The sequence below is a fragment of the Mustelus asterias genome, chromosome 20 (genome assembly GCF_964213995.1).
Source record: "Mustelus asterias chromosome 20, sMusAst1.hap1.1, whole genome shotgun sequence".
NCBI classification, from domain to species: domain Eukaryota; kingdom Metazoa; phylum Chordata; class Chondrichthyes; order Carcharhiniformes; family Triakidae; genus Mustelus; species Mustelus asterias.
In genome coordinates, this window is record NC_135820.1 from 81,000,446 (window position 1) to 81,026,254 (window position 25,809).

The window sequence follows — 25,809 nt, forward strand, 5'->3', positions numbered from 1 at the left end:
TGTGGTTCCTTGTTTTGTTGAGTTGTAGATGCGGTGATTACAGCACTGTAACAGTACCTGTGATTTCACACACCGGCACGGAACTGTCACGGTGCTCAAAATATTTTCAGTTCAACACCTGTAGCTATAACTTCAGCCAGCACCATCTATCAAACTGTAGGTGTTTACAACTCACATGGAGATTGTCCAGCTCGACATCTCTGTACAGTCTGTTTGCTCGAGCAATCCAACACTAATCACACTTGCTCCCAAAAGCCCGGTGGCTTTGTCTGCTTCAAATATTTATCAACGCAACAACAACTCTCTCTACAAATAATTTCACTGGTTATTCTCAACGCGAGCCGTGTATATCGTTACAATCCGTGTAGATACTACTAACCTTTTCATAAAAGGCAAATTTCCCAGCAGCTGACAAAAATAACCAAAGGACGAGATTATACATAGAACATAGAACAGTACAGCACAGAACAGGCCCTTCGGCCCACGATGTTGTGCCGAGCTTTATCTGAAACCAAGATCAAGCTATCCCACTCCCTATCATCCTGGTGTGCTCCATGTGCCTATCCAAAAGTGGCCTAAAGTGTCTGACTCCACTATCACTGCAGGCAGTCCATTCCACACCCCAACCACTCTCTGCGTAAAGAACCTACCTCTGATATCCTTCCTATATCTCCCACCACGAACCCTATAGTTATGCCCCCTTGTAATAGCTCCATCCACCCGAGGAAATAGTCTTTGAACGTTCACTCTATCTATCCCCTTCATCATTTTATAAATCTCTATTAAGTCTCCCCTCAGCCTCCTCCGCTCCAGAGAGAACAGCCCTAGCTCCCTCAACCTTTCCTCATATGACCTACCCTCCAAACCAGGCAGCATCCTGGTAAATCTCCTCTGCACTCTTTCCAGCGCTTCCACATCCTTCTTTGAAGTTTGAAGACTTCCATTATAACAAAGCCAACATTGGTCAAACCTTACAGGCAGCTAATACACCAAACTAAAGAAAAGGTATTTTTCCATTAACTAACCTACAACACAATCAAGAAATGTCTTGCAGTCTCTGCCCCACACACCTGGCAGATTACAGTATTAAGTAACTCCTGGCCCTGCGGCAGTGTCATTTCTCCCTGCCACACCAGGGGTGTATCCTTCAAAATTCATTTCACTCAGCCCGAGTCTTCCAGATCCAGCTTTCATCAGCAAGATCCAACTCAGCGACTCCTTTTTCTCTAAATCTCCCGCCTGTTCTGTCTCCTTCCTTTCGAACAGTAAACAAACTTTCAAAAGCATCCTGCTTTTTGTTAACACACAAGTCATTCTGTTTCTCCATGACGGTACCCGCCTTGTCTCAGTGTTTTTGTACGTTTCTGTGTCAAGGTGAGAAAACTGCCATTTGTTTTCAAGAGGCTTCTGCTGTGAGTTTCTCCCCTCCATGTTAATCAGATCACATGGGCATGTCTCTGCTGCGGTGCTCCGGAATTCTGAATTTGACCTCAATGGGGACATTTTAAAACCTATTCATCTTGTAGAGTACTGCTTCATAATAGTCAAGATGTGAGTTCCTGTTTTCCTGGTGGTACAGGCAGTGTGATACTGAGGTGTGCAGACTGCCTGCAGTTCCTGGTCTTTGTAGGATTAGCAGTTCTCAGACATAAAGGCTTCAATCGATCTCTCCTTTTACCCTCTGTGGCGATTGTCCCTTTAAGGACAACACAGCAAACCGCACCCTCCCAGTGTGGAGAAGGAATAACCAGTCCGGCTTCCTGATCACTGTCCAGTCAGCCCTGCTGGAAAGTGCATTTGTGGAAGGTGCGTCATTGGTTTGACTGAAAGCCCTCATGAGAAAGTTGCTTTTGGACGACAATAAATGGAACGACACCCCAGCACGAAGAGGTGGGAGGAAAGAAACTTGTAATGTAACTCTCGTGTCATCCACAGGCATTTGTTCCTGAGCCTCATCCAGCTCCTAAAGATGATGTAGGGATCAAGTACAATGTCAAACATCGGCCATTCCCTGAGGAAGTTGACAAAATTCCATTTGTGAAAGCTGATCTCAGCATTCCTGATCTGCATGAGATTGTCACTGATCAGGTGAGGAATAGAGATAGCTCTCATTGCTGATCTATCTGTTACTTCTTTATATTTGGGGATAACATAATCAGCATTGTGATATCAGGGATATCGTGAACATGGGCGATGTATCAGTAAGTTTGCAGATGACACAAAAACTGTTGGTGTGGTAAATAGTGAGGAGGAAAGCGTTAGATTACAGGACGATATAAACAGGCTGGTCAGATGGGCAGAGCAGTGGCAAATGGAATTTAACCCTGAAAAGTGTGAGGTGCTGAATTTTGGGAGGACTAACAGGCTCAAAGGGCCAAATGGCCTCCTCCTGCTTCTATTTTCTATGTTTAAGCGCATGCATTGTCTGCCTCCTGCGTGAGAACTGAGAAGAAGAACTGGGTGTCCCATTGTTGTATAAAACTGACAACACATTAAGTCAGAGTCAGAACAGCGGGAAAGAGCGAGGCCAGGACTGGGAAACACATACCTGTGAAGAAGCTAAAATTGGGACTGTGTTTGTGAGCAAAGAAAATCAACGAGTGACACCACGGAAAGCCATACATTGATTGGAGAGCAGCCACTGTTAGGCCAGTGGGAGTGGAACACAAACAGAAATGGTTATTTTTGCTTTTTTAAACATTTGAATTCTGAGCCGTACCTGAGCAAAATGTGCTCAACATGTGAGGATTGTTGATTGTTTTGATGCACTTTATAAATTAGAAATGTGTATTAATCCCCACATTTACTCAACTCATGAGTAGATCTGGAGGAGCATGGTCCTGCTATTTCAGCAGATTTGCTTTGTAATGTGGTCCTGCTTTCAATGTTTTTAAATATTTTGCCTGATGGAGCACTGCTGCCCTCTTGTGCCAGAAATGGGTAGGGCTCACAGTGCATCTGGAGGTGTTACCATTGAATTCACACAACCATAGAATCCCTACAGTGCAGAAAGAAGCTGTTTGGCCCATCATGTGCACTGACTCTCTGAAAGAGCAACCCACCCAGGCCCATCCCTCCACCCGTAACCCCTATTATAGAAAGGATATTATCAAACTAGAAAGAGTACAGAAAAGATTTACTAGATGCCACTGGGACTTGATGGTTTGAGTTATAAGGAGAGGCTGGATAGACTGGGACTTTCTGGAGTGTAGGAGGCTGAGGGGTGACCTTATAGAGGTCTATAAAATAATGAGGGGCATAGACAAGGTAGATAGTCAATATCTTTTCCCAAAGGTAGGGGAGTCTAAAACTAGAGGGCATAGGTTTAAGGTGAGAGGGGAGAGATACAAAAGTGTCCAGAGGGGCAATTATTTCACACAGAGGGTGGTGAGTGTCTGGAACAAGCTGCCAGAGGTAGTAGTAGAGGCGGGTACAATGTTGTCTTATAAGAAGCATTTAGATAGTTACATGAGTAAGATGGGTATAGAGGGATATGGGCCAAATGCGAGCAATTAGGATTAGTTTAGGGGTTAAAAAAGAGGCAGCATGGACAAGTTGGGCTGAAGGGCCTGGTTCCATGCTGTAAACCTCTATGACTCTATGCATTTACCATGGCCAGCTACCCAACCTACATATCTATGAACACCTAAGGGGCAATTTAGCATGGCCGATCTACCTCACCTCACCACATATCTTTAGAAAATAATTGTGATATCTGAATCTGGAGCAGCCTATCAGATCTCACCTATTATGATAAATTCCATACCCAGGCAGGTCTTCTAAGCAGCTGAATTGGAGCTAGTAAAATATCCCAGAAACACACCTTTATTGTTGGTAATGCTGACAAAGCCATATTTATTGCCATCCCGTAGTATACCTGAAGTTTGTATTATTCAGCACTTGCTAGACTATTTCAGAGGATATTGAGGCAGTCATATAGTTTAGACAGAAGCTAACTTTAGACTGGTCACCACACTACAGGAAGAATGTGATTGCACTCGAGGGGGTACAGAGAATATTCGCCAGGATGTTGCCTGGGATGGAGCATTTGAGTTATAAGGAGAGACTGGATAGGTTTGGATAGTTTTCTTTAGAGCAGAGACATGATTGAGGCGTATACGGTCATAACGGGTGTGGATAGGGTGAATAAGAAACAACTGTTCCCCTTGGTTGAGGGGTCAATCGTGAGGGGGCGTTGTTTTGGAGTAAGGGGCAGGAGATTCAGAGGGGATTTGAGAAAAGCCTTTTCACTCAGAAGGTGGTGGGAATCTGGAATGCACTGCCTGGGAAGGTAGTGGAGGCTGGAAACTTTACAAACTTTAAAATATATTTGGATGAGCACTTGAAATATCGTAACATTCAATGATGTGGGACAAGTGCAGGAAAATGGGATGAGCGTGACTTTAGTGGTAGTTATTGCCAGTACAGCCTCGATGGGCCGCAGGGCATTTTCTATGACTCGAACTGGGCTAGACCGAATACAGGTGACTGCTTCCCTTCCTTGAAAGAAATTATTGTATCATCTGGGAAGGGGTTTTATTTTAACAATCTAATAATTCTCATTGAGGTTTACTTCTGTGCCAATCTGCAGATTATCAGAATTATTGAATTCTGTTTCAACAACTTGGCCTGCGAGTTGCAAGTCCTATAAAATCGTTAAACTAGCATATTTGCTGTAAACTGTGACTCATAAAGCACACTGAAAATCTAAGTCACTGACGTGGCTCCACTCATTCCCTCTTCCACAGGATCCTGGCTCATTCTCAATAAGTAGTTTTGTGTAAATCAAGGCGAGTTTATCCGTGCTCTTTAATACAATTATCACTCACTGCAACAATTTCCCTCTCATTGAATGGTCTGAGTTAATTATACTCCTGTGTGTGCAGTGTGTGCTTCTGTTAAAACAGAAATCCAAGTTTGGGTTTGTCTAAACCAGCTGAAGTACAATTGAGCATGTTAAATTACATTTATATCGTCTCTGGGTTTGTGATGCTTTGGAGTAAGCAATCATGACCTGAATGTTCTTGATTGAGTCTAGCTTTGGATTTGGTGACCATAGTATGTTTCTGAAATATCTTGCTATTAAAATGTGATGAAAAGTCACCATCTTCCTTATTGGGCACCAATCAGCGAGAAACTCACCATGGTGGAACAGTCAATCGAGGCTCCTCTGTAATGTGGGTAAGGAAGGTAGAAAGACTTTCATTTCTGCTGCACCATTCACAACCTCAAGAAGTCCCAAAACACAATGAAATGCTTTAGAAGTGTAGTCGCTGTTTGAAATGTAGGAAGATCTCTTTATACTCACTGTTATGAACTCTTGCAGCTGGAAGTTCAACATGAGAAGCTGAAGAATTTGATGGCCAAACAAATTCTCTATGAAAATGCACTGGAAAAGATCAGTGAAGAGCGATTGTCCAAGACCCTGTTCCCTGACCCAGTCACCGAATGCATCCCCCCTCCTCCAGCACAGGAGTTTCAAACTGCTCGGCTTCTCCTCTCGCACTTTGGCTTCCTATCTTTGGAGGCACTGAAGGTAATGATGGTTCTTCCAGACCTTTTGAAAGCATTATTCATTTTCGTTATTGATTTAAATCATTGCTCCTCCTGTCTCCAACCTCGCACTGGAAGAGCCCTGATTTACAGTGAGTGAATAAGTCAGATTCCACTTCTATTCCAGGTCTTTGGTTATTTTGGGACTTGTGAATTGCACAATGATGAATAAAATCTAGCAATGCTATTGTGGATTTTTATGCATGATTTATTCAACAAAATATTGATTCAAACATTTATTAACCGTATGCAACAAAATATTTACCCCACAGTAAAGATTACCCCAATAACCATGCCATCTTTATAGATAGTGATGTCTCCAAGGAACATGCTTGGCTCCTTTTTGAGCATTTACCTTAAATCTGCAGCTATATATGAGGACAGCACCTGGTGGGAGCAGGAGAGGCCAGGCGCCCAGCAGGTTCAGTCTGGGATCCAAAGTCCAAAACGCAATATTAACTAGGTGGTGTGTAGAAAGTAGATGATGACCAGAACAAGCAGGTAGAAGCAGAATGGGCACAGAATGGGCAACTTAGGACCTATTATTTATTCAAAATTATTTTTTTGGAAATGGATAGGGGCAAGGCCACAAATTGGTCAGGAGATAATGTAATTGCTAAAATTGGGTTTAAAAGACACTCAACATGTCATGTGCCAGCAAGTTGACACCTAGATCAGTGCTACTCACTGAAACCTCCTGGCAACAAACCTCGTTGTGTAATTGTGTATCTGACACTTGAGCCTCTTGGTCTTCCCCAACATCCCTCGCTCAAATATCCAATTCTCAGAGTGAATCCAATCCTTTGTTAAAGACCTCAATCAAATCTCTGTAGCATCCACACTTTTGCAGACTATGAAGCCTCAGCTCTCTGATCCTACACGGGGGCCAGAGGGCTTTTCAGCTGGATAACATTTGATTTTATCTAAAATTACCAGCAACCTTTCAAAAGAGAATTTAAATAATTCTGGAGGGAATGTGCCACTCTTGCATCTCACACACGCACACCCATCCATCCCCCACCCTCTGCCGATAGGTGGCAGGTGGGTGACTGCACTTTCTGACCTGGTGGACATCCAACATGCCCAACAAGTTCTGTAAGTACCTAGCATGGGTATTTAAATAATGTGATCACTTACCATGGATTTTCAGGGGTATGCTGTCCACTGGTTCCATTTACGTGATGGATGTCCTTAACACTTGGTATTATTGCAATAATTTACTTTCCCATCCAGTCTCCCTTTGTTCTGTTCTGATCAGCAGTTTCCTAAAACTAGGTTTGGAATTCTGAATTTTGAAATCGTCTGTGTATTCTATCTACTCTTGTCTCTAACAGCACAATGGGTGCATCGTCACCATATGGACTGCAGCAGTTCACGGCAGTGGCTCACCCAGGGGCAGCATCGTGGCACAGTGGTTAGCACTACTGCCTCACAGCGCCAGGGACCCGGTTCGATTCCCGGCTTAGGTCACTGTCTGTGTGGAGTCTGCACGTTCTCCCCATGTCTGTGTGGGCTTCCTCTAGGTGCTCTGGTTTCCTCCCACAGTTTGAAAGAAGGGCTGGTTAGGTGCATTGGCCCTGCTAAATTGTCCCTCAGTGTACCCGAACAGTCGCCAGAGTGTGGTGACTAGGGGCTTTTCACAGTAACTTCATTGCAGTGTTAATGTAAGCTTTCTTGTGACTAATAAATAAACTTTAAACCACCACCTTCTCGAGGGTAATTAGGGATGGGAAATAAACATCCCATGAATGAATTAAAAGGGAAGGATGATGGGATGTCTGTTTATGTGGTTGTATTTGATTATTCATGTTCCCATTTCCTAAATGTGACTGTACGCCCCTTTGTGCTCATCTCCACCAGCCCACCCCACAATATCGCTCACTATTCTACATAAACCCATTTACATCTGTGTTTGTACACTTCTCTAGGAGCCAGGTAATAGCTGTCGTCCTCCTAATCTCATTGCACTTGATTCCACTCTTGCGGGCTTTTTTGATGATGTTGGGTACTTGGACTTGCTGCCCAGCAGGCCTTTCGAAACAGTCTTCATATTTTACATGAAACCTGGACAGAAAACCAGCCAAGAGGTAAGGACCTTTCTTCTGTAAGCAAATTAGTTAAAAATAAAGGAAAATGACTCTTGTGATCCTTTTCTTTACTCTTCTGGGATGTTTGCATCTTTGGAAAGACCAACATTTGTTGTCCATCCCTAATTACCCTTGAGCTGAGTGACTTGCCATTTCCGAAATATTTAAGAGAAAATCACATTACTGCAGATCTGGAGTTACATGTAGGCCAGAGCAGGGAAGGACAAAGAACAAAGTAAAGTACAGCCCTCCAAGCCTCTGCCAATCATGATGCCCTAACTAAATTTTAAAAAAACCTTCTGCCCTTACTCGGTCCGTATCCCTCCAATCCCTCCCTATTCATGTACCCATCCAGATGCCTCTTAAAAGTTGCTAATGTGCCTGCTTCCACCACCTCCTCTGGCAGCAGGTTCCAGGCACCCACCACTCTCTGCGTGAAAAACTTCCTTTGCACGTTTCCCTTAAACTTTCCCTCTCACTTTGAACCTGTGCCCCATTGTAATTGACACTTCCACCCTGGGAAAAAGCCTCTCACTATCCACCCTGTCTATACCTCTCATCATTTTGTAGACCTCTATCAGGTCTTCCATCTTTCCAGTGAAAACAATCCTAGTTTATTCAACCTCTCCTCATAGCCAACACCAGGCAACATCCTGGTGAACCTTCTTTGAACTTTCACCAAAGCTTCCACGTCTTTCTGGTAGTGTGGTGACCAGAACTGCACGCAATACTTCAAATGCGGCCTAACCAAGGTTTTATATAGCTGCAACATAATTTCCCAACTCCTGTATTCAAAGCCCCAGCTGATAAAGGCAAGCGTGCCGTATGCCGCCTTAATCACCTTAATTCACTGTGTTGCCACTTTTAGGGAACTGTGGACCTGCCCGCCCAGATCCCTCTATATGCTAATATTAAAGGTTTTAAGGATAACTGATTTCCTTCATTAATGAATCAGATAGTTGCATGGGCACCATTATTGATACTAGCTTTTCAATTCCAAATATATTAATTGAATTTACATTCCACCAGCTGTCATGGTGGGACTTGAACCCATGCCCCAGAGCATTAGCCTGAGCCTCTGGGTTACTAGTCCAGTGACATTGCCATTATGCCACCAGCTCTCCTACTTCATATTACGGAAATGGAAACCTAATTGGAGCAAATGCTGAAATTAAATCATTGTCTAAAATTCACTGTGTTACTCTATATTTGTTCTTACAATATGAACAGTTAGTCTATATATGTGAATATTCAGCATTTTCACCCAGTTTCTGCTTTATCCTCATTCTGGCTCATGAATTGGTGTGGAGCTCATATTCAGTTACCCTTGTTCAATCTTGCAGATCTGTGTGTGTGGTTGCCTCACTGTACGGTGAAATGGCAGGGGTCATGGCTCTTGTTCCATTTTAAACTTTCTTTCATGCTGCTGATTGTGACATACCCAGGATTGATCTTAGCTGGAGTAAAATGGAGCTGGCATTCTACGAGTATCTGCTCAACTTTGCCCAAGCTCAGTTTCCAGCCTCTAGTTCCAGTCCCCAGGCTTTTGATCTGTTTTCTTTTTGTTACCAACAGCTGCCTCTCGAGGCTGCATACCAGGAACACCTTTACCTGAATCTCATGGCACAACCTCTGCTGTGCCTTCTCCAGGTTGTGCCATGCCTATGTTAGGCCCTGTGTCTCTCCCCTCAGTGTTGTATTCTTGCTGTGTTCACTCTCGAATTTTAGGTCTTGTTCCTGGAAACAACTTCAAAACTATCCAGTTGAAGCAGTTGCTCCTGAGGATTTCCGTAAGGGTTTGCACCCTTTAAGAACATATCAGATTTAGTTTTTGGGGTTGGGTTTTTGAACAAGACCAGGTCATGGTAATCCTCCTTGCCATTGGTATGTTCATTGCAATTCAGATGCTGCTGCACAGAGTGAAATAGGGAAGGAATGTCGGTGATGCAGACTGCACTCTGAGCAACTCCAATTCTTTTCATTGGGTCATCTGGAGCAACTCCCATCCAACCATTCTTGTGCTGGCTCTTCTTACTCCCTGTTGTTGCCCTTGTCTATGATCAGCAATTTTTAAATTCTTGCTGACCGTGGATGCATGAAGGAAGTCAGCAGCTATTTTCAAAACTGAATGTTCTTTCCAATGAACGCGAGAGTTTCCTTCTTGTTAGGAGTTTTGAGATGCCCCTCAATTTCTTGTTCTTCTGTGGTTTGAAATTTACAAAGGGAGCATGTGTGAATGCATTCTGGTTATCTTTGCCATATTTTTCAGCATATTTTTGATCTTCATTATTGACAAGTCATTCATCCATCCACATCTTCCGTAAACTCCATCCCTTTTTTCCCGATCCTGTACCACATTTTTTACAGTAAGCTGAGCCTTTGTTGTCTTGGTCCCAGCACGACTAGCCTGGGCCTTGGCCACAGCTGCTTTTCGAACTTTCTCAGCAGCTGCTACTTTCTGTTCCTTTGGACTTTATGTTGGGCCTGCATCAGAATCTCATTTACCTCGGCCCAATTTAATCTGCTCTTTTCCAGCGAGATTCTTCCCGTTCATGCTGGATAGTTTCCTTTAACAATGTGTAAGGACAAGTCTGCAGACTGTCCATTCAACTGCACGGTTACATCAATACGGATCCTCAACGGAACCAGTTCTCCAGTATACCTTTTTAGCATTATCTTCAAGGGTTTCATGATAATATGTCAAAGCTTTTCTTGGTAAACGTTTCTTGTACGAATGAAACTGTGTTTCCAGTGCTCACCGCTGTTTTCACCAGCTGCCTGTTAGTAAAGGTGTGATCCAGTAATGCTTTGTTGCATCTGCAATATCCACTGAGTTTAATGACAGTTGATCTTCGGACTGTGACTTGAGTCTTTTTCGCGCGCTTTCTGTACCACATGGAAAAACCACTTGGATCAGCAAGTTTGCTGATGATACAAAGATTGGAGGTGTAGTGGACAGTGAGGAAGGTTTTCAAAGCTTGCAGAGGGATTTGGACCAACTAGAAAAATGGGCTGAAAAATGGCAAATGGAATTTAACGCAGACAAGTGTGAGATATTGCACTTTGGAAGGACAAACCAAAGAAGAACGTACAGGGTAAATGGTAGGACTCTGAAGAGTGCAGTTGAACAGAGGGATCTGGGAATACAGGTACAGAATTCCCTAAAAGTGACGTCACAGGTGGATAGGGTCGTAAAGAGTGCCTTTGGTACATTGGCCTTTATAAATCGGAGTATCGAGTATAAAAGTTGGAGTGTTATGGTAAGGTTATATAAGGCATTGGTGAGGCCGAATTTGGAGTATTGTGTACAGTTTTGGTCACCTAGTTACAGGAAGGATGTAAATAAGATTGAAAGAGTGCAGAGAAGGTTCACATGGATGTTGCCGGGACTTGAGAAGCTGAGTTACAGAGAGAGATTGAATAGGTTGGGACTTTATTCCCTGGAGCGTAGAAGATTGAGGGGAGATTTGATAGAGGTGTATAAGATTTTGATGGGTATAGATAGAGTGAATGCAAGCAGGCTTTTTCCGCTGAGGCTAGGGGAGAAAAAAACCAGAGGGCATGGGTTAAGGGTGTAAGGAGAAAAGTTTAAAGGGAATATTAGGGGGGCTTCTTCACGCAGAGTGGTGGGAGTGTGGAATGAGCTACCGGATAAAGTGGTAAATGCGGGGTCACTTTTAACATTTAAGAAAAACTTGGACGGGTTCATGGATGAGAGGGGTGTGGAGGGATATGGTCCAAGTGCAGGTCAGTGGGACTAGGCATAAAATGGTTCGGCACAGACAAGAAGGGCCAAAAGGGCCTGTTTCTGAGCTGTAATTTTCTATGGTTCTATGGAAACTTTTGCCCATATTTACCTTTCCATTTGATGCATTCAGCTTTTGTTTTTTGTAATTCTGACCTGAAACTTGTTTTTTTTTCCAACAAGCACTTTCAGTGTGGCTCTTTTTGCCACAGTTCCTGCACGTGTCATCGTAGCCCCAGCAATCTGCTGCTCAGTGCCAGGTTTTTCACACCGATGGCAGTTGCGAGTTTGTGTCTGTTGTGTTCGGTTTTCAGCTGACATCTAATGAATTCCTGTGCTCGAGCTGAACTGTTGAGCAGCTTTGACTGCTAATTCCATGGATACAGCAACTTCCAAAGCTTTCTTTAGGTTAGGTTGCTTGCTGAATAGCCTCACTCTTTAAGCCACAAACTAATCTATTTCTCATGGTGTTGTTCAAGACATCCCCAAATTCAGTGTTCAGTTAGTCTTGTTAAGATAACTACAAATTGTGTGATCGATTCACTTTGTTGGTTATGCTTATGGAGCCTAAACCTTCTGGCAATGACTAAAGGTTTCAGTGAATAGTGGCCCTGCAATATTTCCACTATTTCATGCTATGTTTTCTTGCCTGGTTTTTCCAGCTTCAGCAGGAGCATTACTGCTTTTTTTCTCCCCAAAACAAGGCAAACCTGAGCTCAGCCTGTTTTTCTTTCTGTTTTACCACACCCCAGCTCAAAATTTGTTGTTGCAGGGTACTTGCTACCGGTACTGTTGCAGATCTTTTGGACAGAGCACGTGGCGAGTTTCTTTCTCAAGTTGTTTTCCCCAGAATCTTCGATTATTTTTTGGTTCCTCTGGTGGCTGCAACCATTGTTTGGCACTCCTCCATCGCCAGCTTTTGTGTAGCGATGATTTCAATTATTTATTCTTCTGTCGAGTTTCTATGTGCTGTCGGACTTTTTCCACCTTTTTTGGAGTGGCTGCAAGTGTAGTTTGATCACCTCGTCCCAAGTTTGTGTGTGGTGGTTTTTTAAGGATATCCTGGAGGCCTTGAAGGTTTAAACAAATGGAGACTTTATTGAAAGGATGTGAACACTACAAGCTGCTAAGGTAAACTGCCCGTTTGCCCGCACATTCTCATCCGCAACATCACAAGATTGGTCTCTTAAAGTGCCCCTGTCCAATGTGAAGCTGCCAGTGAGAAAACCCTATAAACAACTTAACGCAACAAGATGAGCCTGAAGTTTGTGATTGGCCTGTCAGGAAGCAGTTTTAAGGTTGCAGTTACCACTGTTTTTTCTTCAACATACAATTTATCGTCTTCACATTAGTGCACCCAATCTACAACAAGCCGACAATTCTCTTCCAACATATCTAGATAGCTAGTTTCACAATTTGAAAATGCACAGTGGTAGATTGTCCTTCTAGAAATTGGGTGATGCACAATGGAACTACATTAGTGGCATAGTGGACAGTGAAGAAAGTTATCTCCAATTACAACAGGATCTTGATCAACTGGGCCAGTGGGCTGACGAATGGCAGATGGAGTTTAATTTAGACAAATGCGAGGTGATGCGTTTTGGTAGATTGAACCAGGGCAGGACTTACTCAGTTAATGGTAGGGCATTGGGGAGAGTTCTAGAACAAAGAGATCTAGGAGTACATGTTCATAGCTCCTTGAAAGGTGGACAGAGTGGTGAAGAGGGCATTCGGCATGCTTGGTTTCATCAGTCAGAACGTTGGATACAGGGGTTGGGACGTCTTGTTGAAGTTGTACAAGATATTGGTAAGGCCACACTTGGAATACTGTGTGCAGTTCTGGTTACCCTATTATAGAAAGGATATTATTAAACTAGAAAGAGTGCAGAAAAGATTTACTGGGATGTTACCGGGACTTGACGGTTTGCGTTATAAGGAGAGACTGGGAGTTTTTTCTCCGGAGCGTAGGAGACTGAGGGGTGACCTTATAGAGGTCTATAAAATAATGAGGGGCACAGATCAGCTAGATAGTCAATATCTTTTTCCAAAGGTAGGGGAGTCTAAAACTAGAGGGCATAGGTTTAAGGTGAGAGGGGAGAGATACAAAAGTGTCCAGAGGGGCAATTTCTTCACACAGAGGGTGGTGAGTGTCTGGAACGAGCTGCCAGAGGTAGCAGTAGAGGCGGGTACAATTTTGTCTTTTAAAAAGCATTTAGATAGTTACATGGGTACGATGGGTATAGAGGGATATGGGCCAAATGCGGGCAATTGAGATTAGCTTAGGGGTTTAAAAAAAAAAGGGTGGCATGGACAAGGTGGGCCGAAGGGCCTGTTTCCATTCTCTATGACTCTATTCGACTTGAACTCGAAATAAATATGTTTAATTTTCATTGTGCATTTAGGCAAATATTTTGAGCCAGTAACCTATACTGATGTTCCAAGTTAAAGCCAGAACATTCACAGCATGTTGAACATTTACAGCATGGCAAACTTGTGTTACGATGCAACTTTGAGAGTGTGTATCATGAGCCAAGTCATTGACTGTATGGTAGCATTTGATGATTCATGGCCTTGTATTCTGCATACCATAAAAGAGCAGAATGAAATGTTGCCATTGACCTTTACCAAAATCATTGCAAAGTAATTGTAATTGCTTTGCTGGGGTAAGAATATATGCATAATATAAGAAATTGGAGCAGGAACAGGCCACTCGGCTCTTCAAACTGCTGATCATAGCTAATCTCATCTTGGCCTCAGCTCCACTTTTCTACCTGTTCCCTATAACTTTAAAATCCCCTATAGTTGAAAAATTTGTAAATCAGCTTTGAGTATGTTCAGTGACTGAGCTTCCTCAGCTCTCTGGGGTAGAGAATTCCAAAGATTCACAACTTTAAGAGAAGGAATTTCTCCTCATCTCTGTATTAAGTGGATGACTCTCTTCCTTGGCTTTGCAGATTCTCAAGAATATGGAATCCTCCAGTCATGTGCAATCTCATTTCTTGGAATTTCTCTTGTCGTTGGGATGGCCGGTGGATGTTGGGAAGCACCCAGGCTGGACTGGACATGTGTCAACCAGCTGGCTAATTAACAATGGCAATGGCAGTGAGGGGAAGGAACAAGGTATGTGGGGAAATAAATCGACACTCAAATTCTGACCTTAAAAATACAGTTAGGACCACAGCAGAAGTTATTGCTGAGCAAGCTGGACCCCAGAGTGAAATCTATCACGCTGATCGTAAACCGTTTTCATTGTGAAAAGGAGGAGGATGAACTACTGACCCCAAAAGCATAGAATTCCACTAACACCTTTAGAATTTTATTAATGAAAAGATTTATTAAAATGAAAAAAAACTTAAGCACACGACGTTAAAGTTGCACAAAGCAATCTTACAAAACATCTTCTCCCTCCCACTCATTCTCTCTCTCTCTCTCTCACACACAAGCACACACAGATATGCATACGCACGCACATACATACACACACATATACACGCATGCAAGTAAACTGCCTTCTTGGCAACAACCTCCTTATAGATCTTAACCATACAAATATAGTAATATTACCCAAGTTAAGGAATTGTTGTCACTTTAAAGGTACATTGCATGACTTCCCAAACCTTCCACTCTGATGTGAAATTCCAAAAGCAGGTTCAGAAACAAAAGACTCTTCTAGTTTAACATTGGGTGGAATTCAAAATTCGCACAGCAGCTCCCGCACACGAGCTAGTCTTCAGAGCTTGCCCTCACAGCACATTCTCCCCGTGCCTGAGTGGATTTCCTCCGGGTGCTCCGGCTTCCTCTCTCAGTCCGAAAGATATGCTGGTTAGGTGCATTGGCCATGCTAAATTCTCCCTCAGTGTACCAGAACAGGTGCCAGAGTGTGGCGACTAGGGGATTTTCACAGTAACTTCATTGCAGTGTTAATGTAAATCTACTTGTGACACTAATAAATAAACTTAAACTATCTTTCCTGAAATATATTTTTCCCCTTTCATCCCAAGTTCCATTGTCTTCAAACACCTCTGTGAACACAATTTCTCCAAATATAAAAATCTTTCATATTGTCTATTTTGCTTCTACTTTTGGGTCAATAACATTTAATATATATTTCCTTATTTACTCGTGAAACCTGCAAATGTTCCTTGTCCCCTCTGGAATTCCTTTCTAGATTCGACAAGTTTTCCATTTACCTCACAATGCAAATTTTAGATCCAGCCTATTTATTTGTAACTCAGACTCGCCATAACCTCTCATTGCAAATGTATCAACCTACCACCTTTAACCTTTATCTCTTTGACCTCACAGACAACCTCTCTCTATAGTAATCTTCCCCCGTTTAATTAACCTGATCACGCGCACATTCACACATGCACACCTTTGTTTATCTACACAGAATAACAACGTAATTCCCCCCAAAATTTTAAAAATACATCGCGCTCACAATACTGAAATCAGGAATTGCACCCTTTGTCAATTAAAATAATAGAACTCCATGAAGCTGAAGTCATGTTTCAGCTATATAAAGCTCTGGTCAGACCACACCTAGAGTACTGAGAGTAATTCTGAGCTCCACGCCATACAAAGGATATATTGTCGTTGGAGTGAGTGCAGCGCTGTTTTATCAGAATAATACCTCCACTCCCAAGAGTTAGATTATGAGAAGAGATTACACAAACAAGGGGTGTACTCATCTGGAATTTAGAAGTTTAGGGGGTGAATTGATCAATGTTTTCAAGATAATATACTACGTGGTACCTAGAACTCGGAAGACCAAATCAAATATTTAGAAATAGACCTTTTAGGAGTGAAATTAGGAAACCTTTTGGAATCCACTTGCACCAATGGCAATTGGATGCTGGGTGAATTAATTTTAATAGATTTTTGAGTATTGCTATAAAGAGAGACAGTGGCAAAGCTTGTTGTCTTGCACTCATCAGAACAGATGCAACAAATTTCATAGGGAACAGTAATCATACCACATGAAGTTGGTAGGTTAACATGACTGCTCCATTTCAACAGTGAATTTTTGAGTGCCGGATGGAATGCATTAACATATGTAGCCATTTCACGCTGCAACACACCTTAATGAGCTCCAGTGGCAACACAAGTGTTGTTTTTCACTGACAGGATGCTGCAGTCAAGCCAAAAAGACATTCTCCCTACCACACAAATTCATACACATGAGTAATGTGCATGAATTTCAGTGCCAGTGTGATCCACCAGTTATTGGGACATATCGAACAGTGTGAATCTTCAGCTGTTGGTGATGGGCAGAGTGCTGACTGTACTGAACCAACCCCTGCTTGCAAACCTCGGAACACATTCTCTAACATTAGATGTGATTCTACCATTGGACAGCATTTGCTGATGAGTGCTAGGAATTACACAAAGAACCAACTGAAGTTGGGCTTGCATATATTCCTATTGCAAAGACTGCCCTTTGCAGCATAAGGTACAGTTCCACACATTGCGTATTTTTAAAAATAAAAACAGTAGTTCCCTGGTGCATTCACCATGGCAATATCACAAACAATCAGAGCCAATTTACCAACTAATGCATACCCATTCCTCATGCAGTTTAAGGTATTCTTGTTTCTTTCCTGGTGATTGCAAGTGACTATTTGATGGATTTTTTTTATCAACCCAGATATTAAAGACATGGGGAAGATGGCTGTGTAGAGTTAGGTAATGGATCAGCCATGATCACACTGAATGGTAAAACTGCCTGCAGAGACTAAATGTTCTATTTCTCTTCCTACGTTCCTTGTTTAGCCGCGCAAGAACACAAGAAATAAATAGCCTTGCCAATTTTTTGAGCAGGTTTTCTATAATCTTCCTAATCTTTTCATTCCCCTTTTCAGAGGAAGCTGTAACACCTGAAGACACTGGAGGTGGAATTTTTAACGGAGAGAAGAAAGCATTATATTATGCTGATGCCTTGACTGAAATTGCCTTTGTTGTTCCTTCTTTTATGGAGTCATCCAGTGAGTCAAAACTCAGTTATTTGGGAAAACCTTTTATTTGTACATGTGTAATATACCCAGAGGGTTTTGTTTCCTCCACTAGCACACTGTCCTCGCCGCCTTGCACTGACTGGGAGATTTCTGTTTTCAATCAGAGCCCAGATTGATTACGTGCGCGATTGTTGTATTTTGTTGGTGGAAGACGTCAACCTTAAACTTTGAATTGCTGGTAGCTGCAGAATAAATATTTTAATTATTTTTGCTTTTGTAAATTTATAACCGGGCATCATTCTAAGATACCATGGGGAGAGAGAGACTTGCACTAGCTGCTATGAGTAGTGACATCATGAGTCCATTCCTCAAGATTTGCATTGGGATGAAAGTTTAGGTTAATTGTAAATTCTACTTTGAGTGACTGTTCCATAGAAATACTGACCTCCTGAACTCCAATATGGTTATTACCCATCGAGATCAATGCAGCTCTCTGCTCTCTGTCCCCGGTTGTTATAACATGTTGTAAAATTTCCCCATGTCTTGGTAATGGTTCCATTCTTTGATGAGCTATATTTTAATTAGGTGAACTTCCAATAAACTGCGTTGCCAATCCACAATTGTAACAATGAGTTTCAGTTGTAAGTTGGTTCAAACAAAACGGCTTCTTAATATCTTTAATTGCACTGTAACGCCCTTTTTATATCCATTTCATTCTCTGTCAGTTTTCCCCCTCTTTCCAGAAGAGGTTGATGCCTTGTTGGGTTTATTTCTACAAGCAGCGTGTGCCCAAGCGACCAATGTTCATGCATTAAACTCAACAATAAGCATAATGTTTTTACGTGACGATGTGTCCTGTCCTCCCCCAGAACCCGCCTGCACATTTCCACTGGTTACCAATCTGGAGCAGGAGCACTGACTGTTATTTTCTCTCCTTCCATTTCCTTTCATCCCTGCCCCTTCCCTGGCTGAGAATGACTAACTCTGCACAGCCATAAGGGTTTGAAGCTGAGGCCACTGTGGTTTGAGAGTCAGATGCCCATGCTAAACTACCAGGGGAGCAGCGAAGCTCCATTATTTGAAAAGTCAGATCCCTCTCCACTGAAATGAACGCTCTGTTTAGATGCAGAATTGAGAAACAGTTTGTTTATAAGCAGTTTGGATCAAGATGCTCACTGGAAAGCATTAATCTTCAATTGGCATTGAATGGAAATATTAATTTAATTGTAATGTAATCTTTTATTTATTAATGTCGGTGCTCTAATTGTCATAACACAGCCATTGAATCTATAATTTCTAGTCCTGCAGCGTTGCAGAAAGACATTTATTTCCCTTTGTTATATTTGTAGCTGACTCCTCGGAGAGTGGACTCGCATCGCAGGAGGCAGAGACACAGATGGATTTACTGCCAAGCCTCCTGAAACAAACCCCACTGACCTTGGAGCTCTTCCCAAACCATTCCGAAAACCTCAGCAACTCCCAAAGGGTGAGATTCTCCCCATAGAGCAAAGGGTTGCAGGTTTATTCCTCCAGTATTCACAGCCTGTTTCAGTTTTGTATGCAGAGTGTGCAAGTGCATGAAAATCCACTCCCACTCACCCCAGAAAGCTTGGTCGTTGTATTATATTCGCAGGGCTTTGTGACAATTCACAATTTCTCTTCCACTTTCATGATTAGGAAATACTATATGATGGTGGCATCATTTATGTGAGATATTAGACTAAGGTGCTTCTCTTCTTGCTCCTCTGGTAAAGATTAGATGATATTCATTGTGAGGCATGGACTTTGCGACCTGACCAACATTCCTCCCTAAATTAAGGCCACTGGAAATTAGCCATTTTTATGGTTTGTAGGATCTCTTGTGTGTAAGCTGACTGCCATATTTCACTACATATTAGCTATCACTGCTCTTAAATGTCATTATCACCATGATTCAGTGTGAACGCTTTTACCCTCGAGTTAGAAGGTTGTGGGTTCCAGGCTGACACTTCCAGTGCAGTGCTGAGAGAATGCTACATTGTCATACATGCCATCTGTCTTCTAAAATGGACATTATAGATCCCAAGGCACTGTTCAAAGAGGCGCAGGGGAGTTCTCCCAGTGAATGAGTCAATGTGCATCCCTCAACTGACATCACTGAAAACAGATTATCTGGTCATTCATCTCATTGCTGTTCTTGGGACTTTAGTGTGTGTGGATTTGTTGCCACTTTTGTTTATATTCTACAAGGACTGCACTTTGAGTAATTTATTTGTGTGATGTGCTTCAGGATGTCCCTCAGGATGTGAAAGAGGCTATTTTAAATGCAGGTTATTTATTTTACTGTGAATCGTGGAAGCTACCATTTCCTTTTACTGAGTATTATTTTTTCCTTCTAAAGCTAAGCCCTACACAAAAATCTAAGAAGCTGCCACTTGGTCGAACAGTACCTCCGCTGGGCCCTGAAACAAAGGTCATTGTTGTGTGGGTCGAACGCTTTGATGACATAGGTATAGTATTTCTAAAAGGCTTTTAACAGCAGCTGCATTACTGCATCATCAAGTACTGCTTCGTATTATTGGTCCCTTTGTAATTGTAAAGCTGACATTCTCTTGAGTTATATTCAGGAAATAATTTGTAAATTTCAGTATGGAAGGAATGTGCTATGCCTTCACGTCACTGTGGAACTATAGCCTTTGGCTTATGGCCGTTTGGCCATGTGTACATTATATATTTTTGATCTCTCAGGAATTCGGGTTATGTGCAGCAGGCAGGAAAGCAGCCATGATACTTTGAATGGCAGAGCAGACTTGAGGGATTGAATGGTCATCTATGGAACATTCTTGTAGAGTTTCATACATGCTCTCACCTTCTGTCAAATAACACTTTGTATTACTAGTACTGCCAGCCTGTGACTTCTTCCAGCACTTTATAGCATGCTTAGTATCTCCTCTGCTGTGACAGTTTAACATTTAGTGATCTTTTTCTAGAGAATTTTCCTCTGAATGACCTTCTGCCAGAGACCAGCACTGGAGTAGAGACCACTACAAACAGCAGCACATCTCTCAGGTACATTCACTTCTTTTTAAGCTATGGAATCTATAATTAGTGCCCTCTCAATCAGATCTTGTTTCTCAGGTTTCAGAGGTTCTGAAGTAACCCCTCAGAAGCTGGTGTCCCTTCACCAGATTCCCTGTATTTACAAACACGATTACACTCCTAGAGTGCTTCAGGTACACAGTCAGAATCCATGTTTATGAGGCTCCCTGATTGGGCAGGCAATTGTGGCGTCAATTAGGGAGCTCGTACTCCAAGAGGCCAGCCTCATGGGCCTCACTAAAAACATTACAGGCTGCAATGTTGTACTAATAAGCAGGGGTTTCAGTGGCTCTGTGCTGGTTCACAAGGCATCTGTTGCTTTCTGGTGAAAGTCCCATTAGGGCATTCAGTTGGGGAGGGGGTGTATGCCTTTGGTGCCTGGGGAAGCCTGCTGCATCGTTCATTTAGCCCAAGGCCAGTACCGTACACGGTTAAAAGTTGCAGCAAAGCTCACTCCTGCATTTAAATCATTGAGAGTTTGTAAAGCTTAATTTTATGTCAAGGTAATTAGTCTGATGCAGATGTGTAGAATCTTAGAATCCCTACAGCACAGAAAGAAGCCATTCGGCCCATCGAGTCTGCACCGAACACAATCCCACCCAGGCCCTACCCCCATATCCCTACATATTTACCCACTAATCCCTCCAACCTACGCATCTCAGGACACTAAGGGCAATTTTAGCATGGCCAATCAACCTAACCCGCAAATCTTTGGACTGTGGGAGGAAACCGGAGCACCCGGAGGAAACCCACGCAGACACGAGGAGAATGTGCAAACTCCACACAGACAGTGACCCAAGCCGGGAATCGAGCCCAGGTCCCTGGAGCTGTGAAGCAGCAGTGCTAACCACTGTGCTACCGTGCCACCCTGTGTGTTCATTTGGGAACTTCCATTGACTTTGCAAGACAGAGAATAAAGAGCACATTAAGCTGCTGTTCATCAAAAACTGATTTCCTCAACCACTTTCTCGGAACTTTCCTCACTGTGGGGTTAAAGGGGCTGAGTCTAATAGCACCACCTCAACATGAAAAATCTGATCCTCCCCTCAGCATTGGCACTCTACTATGACGTAAGAAAATTCTGTGGCTGTCCATCTTTTCTGTAATTTAGGAACTTGTGCCTGTCCTGACCATAATAAATAGGAGCAGGAGTTGTTCATTTGGTCCATTGGCCATGCCGTGTCATTCAATAAGATCATGATTGTGGCCTTAAGTCCACTTTCCTGCCTGTCCCCATTACCGTCAATTCCCTTGTCAATTAAAAATCTTTCTAACTCTCTGAATATTTTCAATGACCCAACCTCTGCTGCTTTCTGGAGCAGAGAATTTCAAAGACTAACAACCATCGGGGAGAAAACATTCTTCCTCATTTCCATCTTAAAAGGCAGACTCCTTAAGATCCCCAAAAGAGGAAGCATCCTCTCAGTATCCACTCTCTTGAGCGCTCGCAGAATTGTCTATGTTTCAATGAGATCAGTGATTGAGAGAATGTCCGGTTGTACAGATTGACCACCTTTCCTTTATCTGGTCTGATTATTCTAGGACCACCACGTCAGACAAGGATGTGCCAGTCATTTTCATCCATCCTCTGAAGACTGGTCTCTTCAGAATAAAAGTTCAAGGAGCTACAGGGAAGTTCAGCATGGTGATTCCATTGGTTGATGGAATGGTCGTGAGTCGGCGGGCATTAGGTAAGGATGCCAGCTGGCAGATAATTGAACATTCCGCTTTGTTTTGAACCAAGAGCACGATTGTTTGCCTGCTCAAAATTTACAGCTCCTACCTGTTCCTCATACCCGAGCTCCATTGCGTTATTCCCACTCACTCGTGAATGAAGGATATTGATGGAATGTTACGGGATTGCAGAACCAGCAAGAGGTGCCTCTTGTAGGTGCAGTGTTCCATTTGCAGTATCCCACTCACCAAGTTTCCCACCTCCTCCATGTGCAAGATTCAAGCTCCGACTATGCAGATGCAACTTTAAAGCAGCTGAAATCTCTTGCATGTGATGTTAATGCAGAATTACATTTCCAACTTGGCCAAAGAGAATTGCATTTAGCCCAGTGATGGTCAAATGGTCATTTTGGCTTCCAGCCTCCAGCAGTCAAGCACTAAATAAAATCTCCTGCTCCCAAAGGAAGTGGCCTCATGTGCCACTGACATTGCGTTACAAGGGTCTCTGTGATGCTCTGATTATATCAGGAGAATATTGTAAATTACATGGAATATAGGTATCTCTATTCTGAGCTATGGGTTGTAAAACCTAGTAAGAAGTTTAACAACACCAGGTTAAAGTCCAACAGGTTTATTTGGTAGCAAAAGGTGTGGCTTTTGCTACCAAATAAACCTGTTGGACTTTAACCTGGTGTTGTTAAACTTCTTACTAGATTTACCCCAGTCCAACGCCAGCATCTCCACATTGTAAAACCTATCCCATGTAACACCAATTAATGCAGTTGGGATTGGGAAAGATTGTATTGATGTAATTTCAACGGTATTACCATAGTTAAACCCCGCACCATCAGAATTCTGGGAGGTTACCATTGACCAGAAATTTAATTGGACCAGCCATAAAAATATTGTGGCCACAAAAGCAGATCAGAGACTGGGAATTCTGCACTGAGTAATTCCCCACCTGACCACCATCTACAAGGCACAAGTCAGGAATATTATGGAATACACTCCACTTGCTGGATGAGTGCAACTCCAAAAAGACTCAAGAAGCTTGACCCCATTGTTACGGTGCTAGACCAGAACCCAAAGCTAGACTAGACTTCAACAATTTTTCTATTTTAGCATAAATGTGATGATGGGATGCTTCAGTCCAGGAGTAATTCCACTGACAAATTAGAAATCTTTTATTGTAAAACAAACCAGTTTAAATATAACTCTAACAAATGAAGCTATTAACTATTAACAGCTAAGCAATATTTTAAAATGAAAAAACATTTTTTAAATTTCTAACTTATCATTGTTCCAGTTCCAGATAAGCAACATTCCTTTTACAGACTTAAATGCCACTTTAAATACAGTTAGCAATCATAAATATACCTGGATTTTCACAGTAACTTCCTTGCAGTGTTAAGGTAAGCCTACTTTGTGACACTAATAAATAAACTTTAAAACTTTACTTGCTATAATGAATGTAGACAGTCTTAAAGCTTTCAAAGAGTAAGAGTTTCAGAGCAGCTTGCGGAAACCTCTGCCTTCAAACAATTTAAAAGTAAGAAGTCTCACAGCACCAGGTTAAAGTCCAACAGGTTTATTTGGTAGCAAAAGCCACTAGCTTTCGGAGCGCTGCCCCTTCATCAGGTGAGTGGGAGTTCTGTTCACAAACAGGGCATTTAAAGACACAAACTCAATTTACAAAATAATGGTTGGAATTCAAATATTCTGAATATATTCAAATATATCATTCAAATATTCAAATAATTCCCAGCTGGAACTGCAACTCTAAACTGCAAAAAACTCTCTCTCTCTGCTACAGACCCAGGACTGCACAAAAACCACATCATCACATGACTGTCAATCACACTAATCAGAAATCCCAGGGGAACCTGAGTAAATAAAAGTCCATTAACTCTACTTAACCACTTACAGGCCTAAAACAAGTAAGTATCCTGCTCTCCCAGCATCTGTGATGCTTTCCTCCAGACATACCAACTGTCTGTAGAATTAAGCTAAATTTTTAAGCATTCCCCTTAAACATAAAGAACCAATTGCACTACTATCATCACACCATCCAGGACAAAGCAGCCTGCTTGATTGCACCCAATTCACTCCCTCCATCACTGATGTACCAACTACAAGATGTACTGCAGCAACTCACCACACTCCTTCGACAGCACCTTCCAACCCTGCAACTTCGACAACCTAGAAGGACAAGGACAGCAGAACCTGGGAACACCACCATATACAAGTTCCTCTCCAAGCCACACACCATCCATCATAACTTGGAACTATATCGCCTTTCCTTCACTGTCGCTTGGTCAAAATCCTAAAACTCCCTCCCTAACAGCACTATGGGTGTACTTGCACCACATGGACTGCAGCGGTTCAAGAAGGCAGCTCACCACCACCTTCTCGAGGGCAATTCGACATGGGCAACAAATGTTGACCTTGCCAGCAACGCTCTCATTTCATCAGCTGCTTGTTCATTGAGAACTTTCAACAAAAAAGGGAGATCTTTTCATATAAAAATGACCGATTCGTAACATGCCATTAAAATCAGATAGAAATTTGTGGTGGTTAATAAATCACCAACCAAAAAGGGATGCGGTGGGGTGAAGATTTACTCTGGTTCAATGGTTCTAAACTTCAGCTAATTTTCATGGTATTAAATTTAAAAGCAAGAGCTTTAAATGGAGCCCTGATGAGGTGTTTTTGAGGCACAAGGTATATTTGAGTACAGGTTTATTAATATAACAGACCTGTCTGCTCAAGTGTAGCTCACTCACACTGGAGTGTAAATGTTAATAAACCCTTCAACAGAGGGATGACCATCCCGGCTGGTCCACGTCATGAAGTGGTGGAATGGGAGGGGGTTGGCTATTGAGTCATAGAATCATACAGTGCAGAAGGAGGCCACTCAACCCATCGAGTCTGCACGAACCATAATCCCACCCAGACCCTATCCCCACAACCCCATGCATTTACCCTAGCGAGTCCCCCTGACACTAAGGGGCAATTTAGCATGGTCAGTCCACCTAACCCGCACATCTTTGGGGTTTGTCCCTGCTGTGCAGGGCAGGGCACTAGGGCTGATTCATGGTGTGAAGGGAGGTCTGTGTTGGTGATGGGTGATGCATAACAAATAGATTTAGCTGTTGAGCTGCAGCCTTACGAAGAGAAATCAGCCCAGAGCAGCAAGCCGGTTCAGGGGCTGCCAATTGGAAACGCTGGGTTTGGCATAGATGCCCATCTGTACTGCTTTGCACAGATGGTGAACAACAGCTGCAGTGGGCGTCTGGGAAGAATGGGTGAGATTGGAACTCATGAGACAGCTGGATGTTGTAATGAAGTGATGGTTAATAGAACATAGAAAGCCACAGCACAAACAGGCCCTTCGGCCCACAAGTTGCGCCGATCACATCCCCACCTCTAGGCCTATCTATAGCCCTCAATCCCATTAAATCCCATGTACTCATCCAGAAGTCTCTTAAAAGACCCCAACGAGTTTGCCTCCACCAATAAGGTTGGTGTTGAGCAAAATCAGCTTTAAATGAATTCTCCCCCACCCCTTCCCGAGGCACTATATAACAAACATGGAGCAGGCTGCCAGAAAAAAGTAAATCATTCTGAATTTAAAAAGTAACTTAAAAAGCTACTGCTTTGACATGGAAAAATGGGATGGATTCTTCATTCCCTAACCTGACATTCCCTGATATATGTG

General features: G+C 42.6%; 1 protein-coding gene across 8 annotated transcripts in view; it reads left to right on the top strand.

Moving 5' to 3' along the window:
* ralgapb (Ral GTPase activating protein non-catalytic subunit beta) overlaps positions 1-25,809 on the top strand; it is a 125,072-nt gene that overhangs the window by 96,677 nt on the left and 2,586 nt on the right. For all 8 annotated transcript variants that reach the window (XM_078236954.1, XM_078236956.1, XM_078236957.1 and 5 more), the window contains 9 exons: positions 1,936-2,088; positions 5,327-5,536; positions 7,482-7,640; positions 14,340-14,505; positions 17,247-17,369; positions 18,689-18,825; positions 19,720-19,828; positions 20,309-20,387; positions 21,960-22,108. In XM_078236954.1, coding sequence (XP_078093080.1) covers positions 1,936-2,088; positions 5,327-5,536; positions 7,482-7,640; positions 14,340-14,505; positions 17,247-17,369; positions 18,689-18,825; positions 19,720-19,828; positions 20,309-20,387; positions 21,960-22,108 — 1,285 coding nt within the window. The remainder of the gene's footprint in view (positions 1-1,935; positions 2,089-5,326; positions 5,537-7,481; positions 7,641-14,339; positions 14,506-17,246; positions 17,370-18,688; positions 18,826-19,719; positions 19,829-20,308; positions 20,388-21,959; positions 22,109-25,809) is intronic.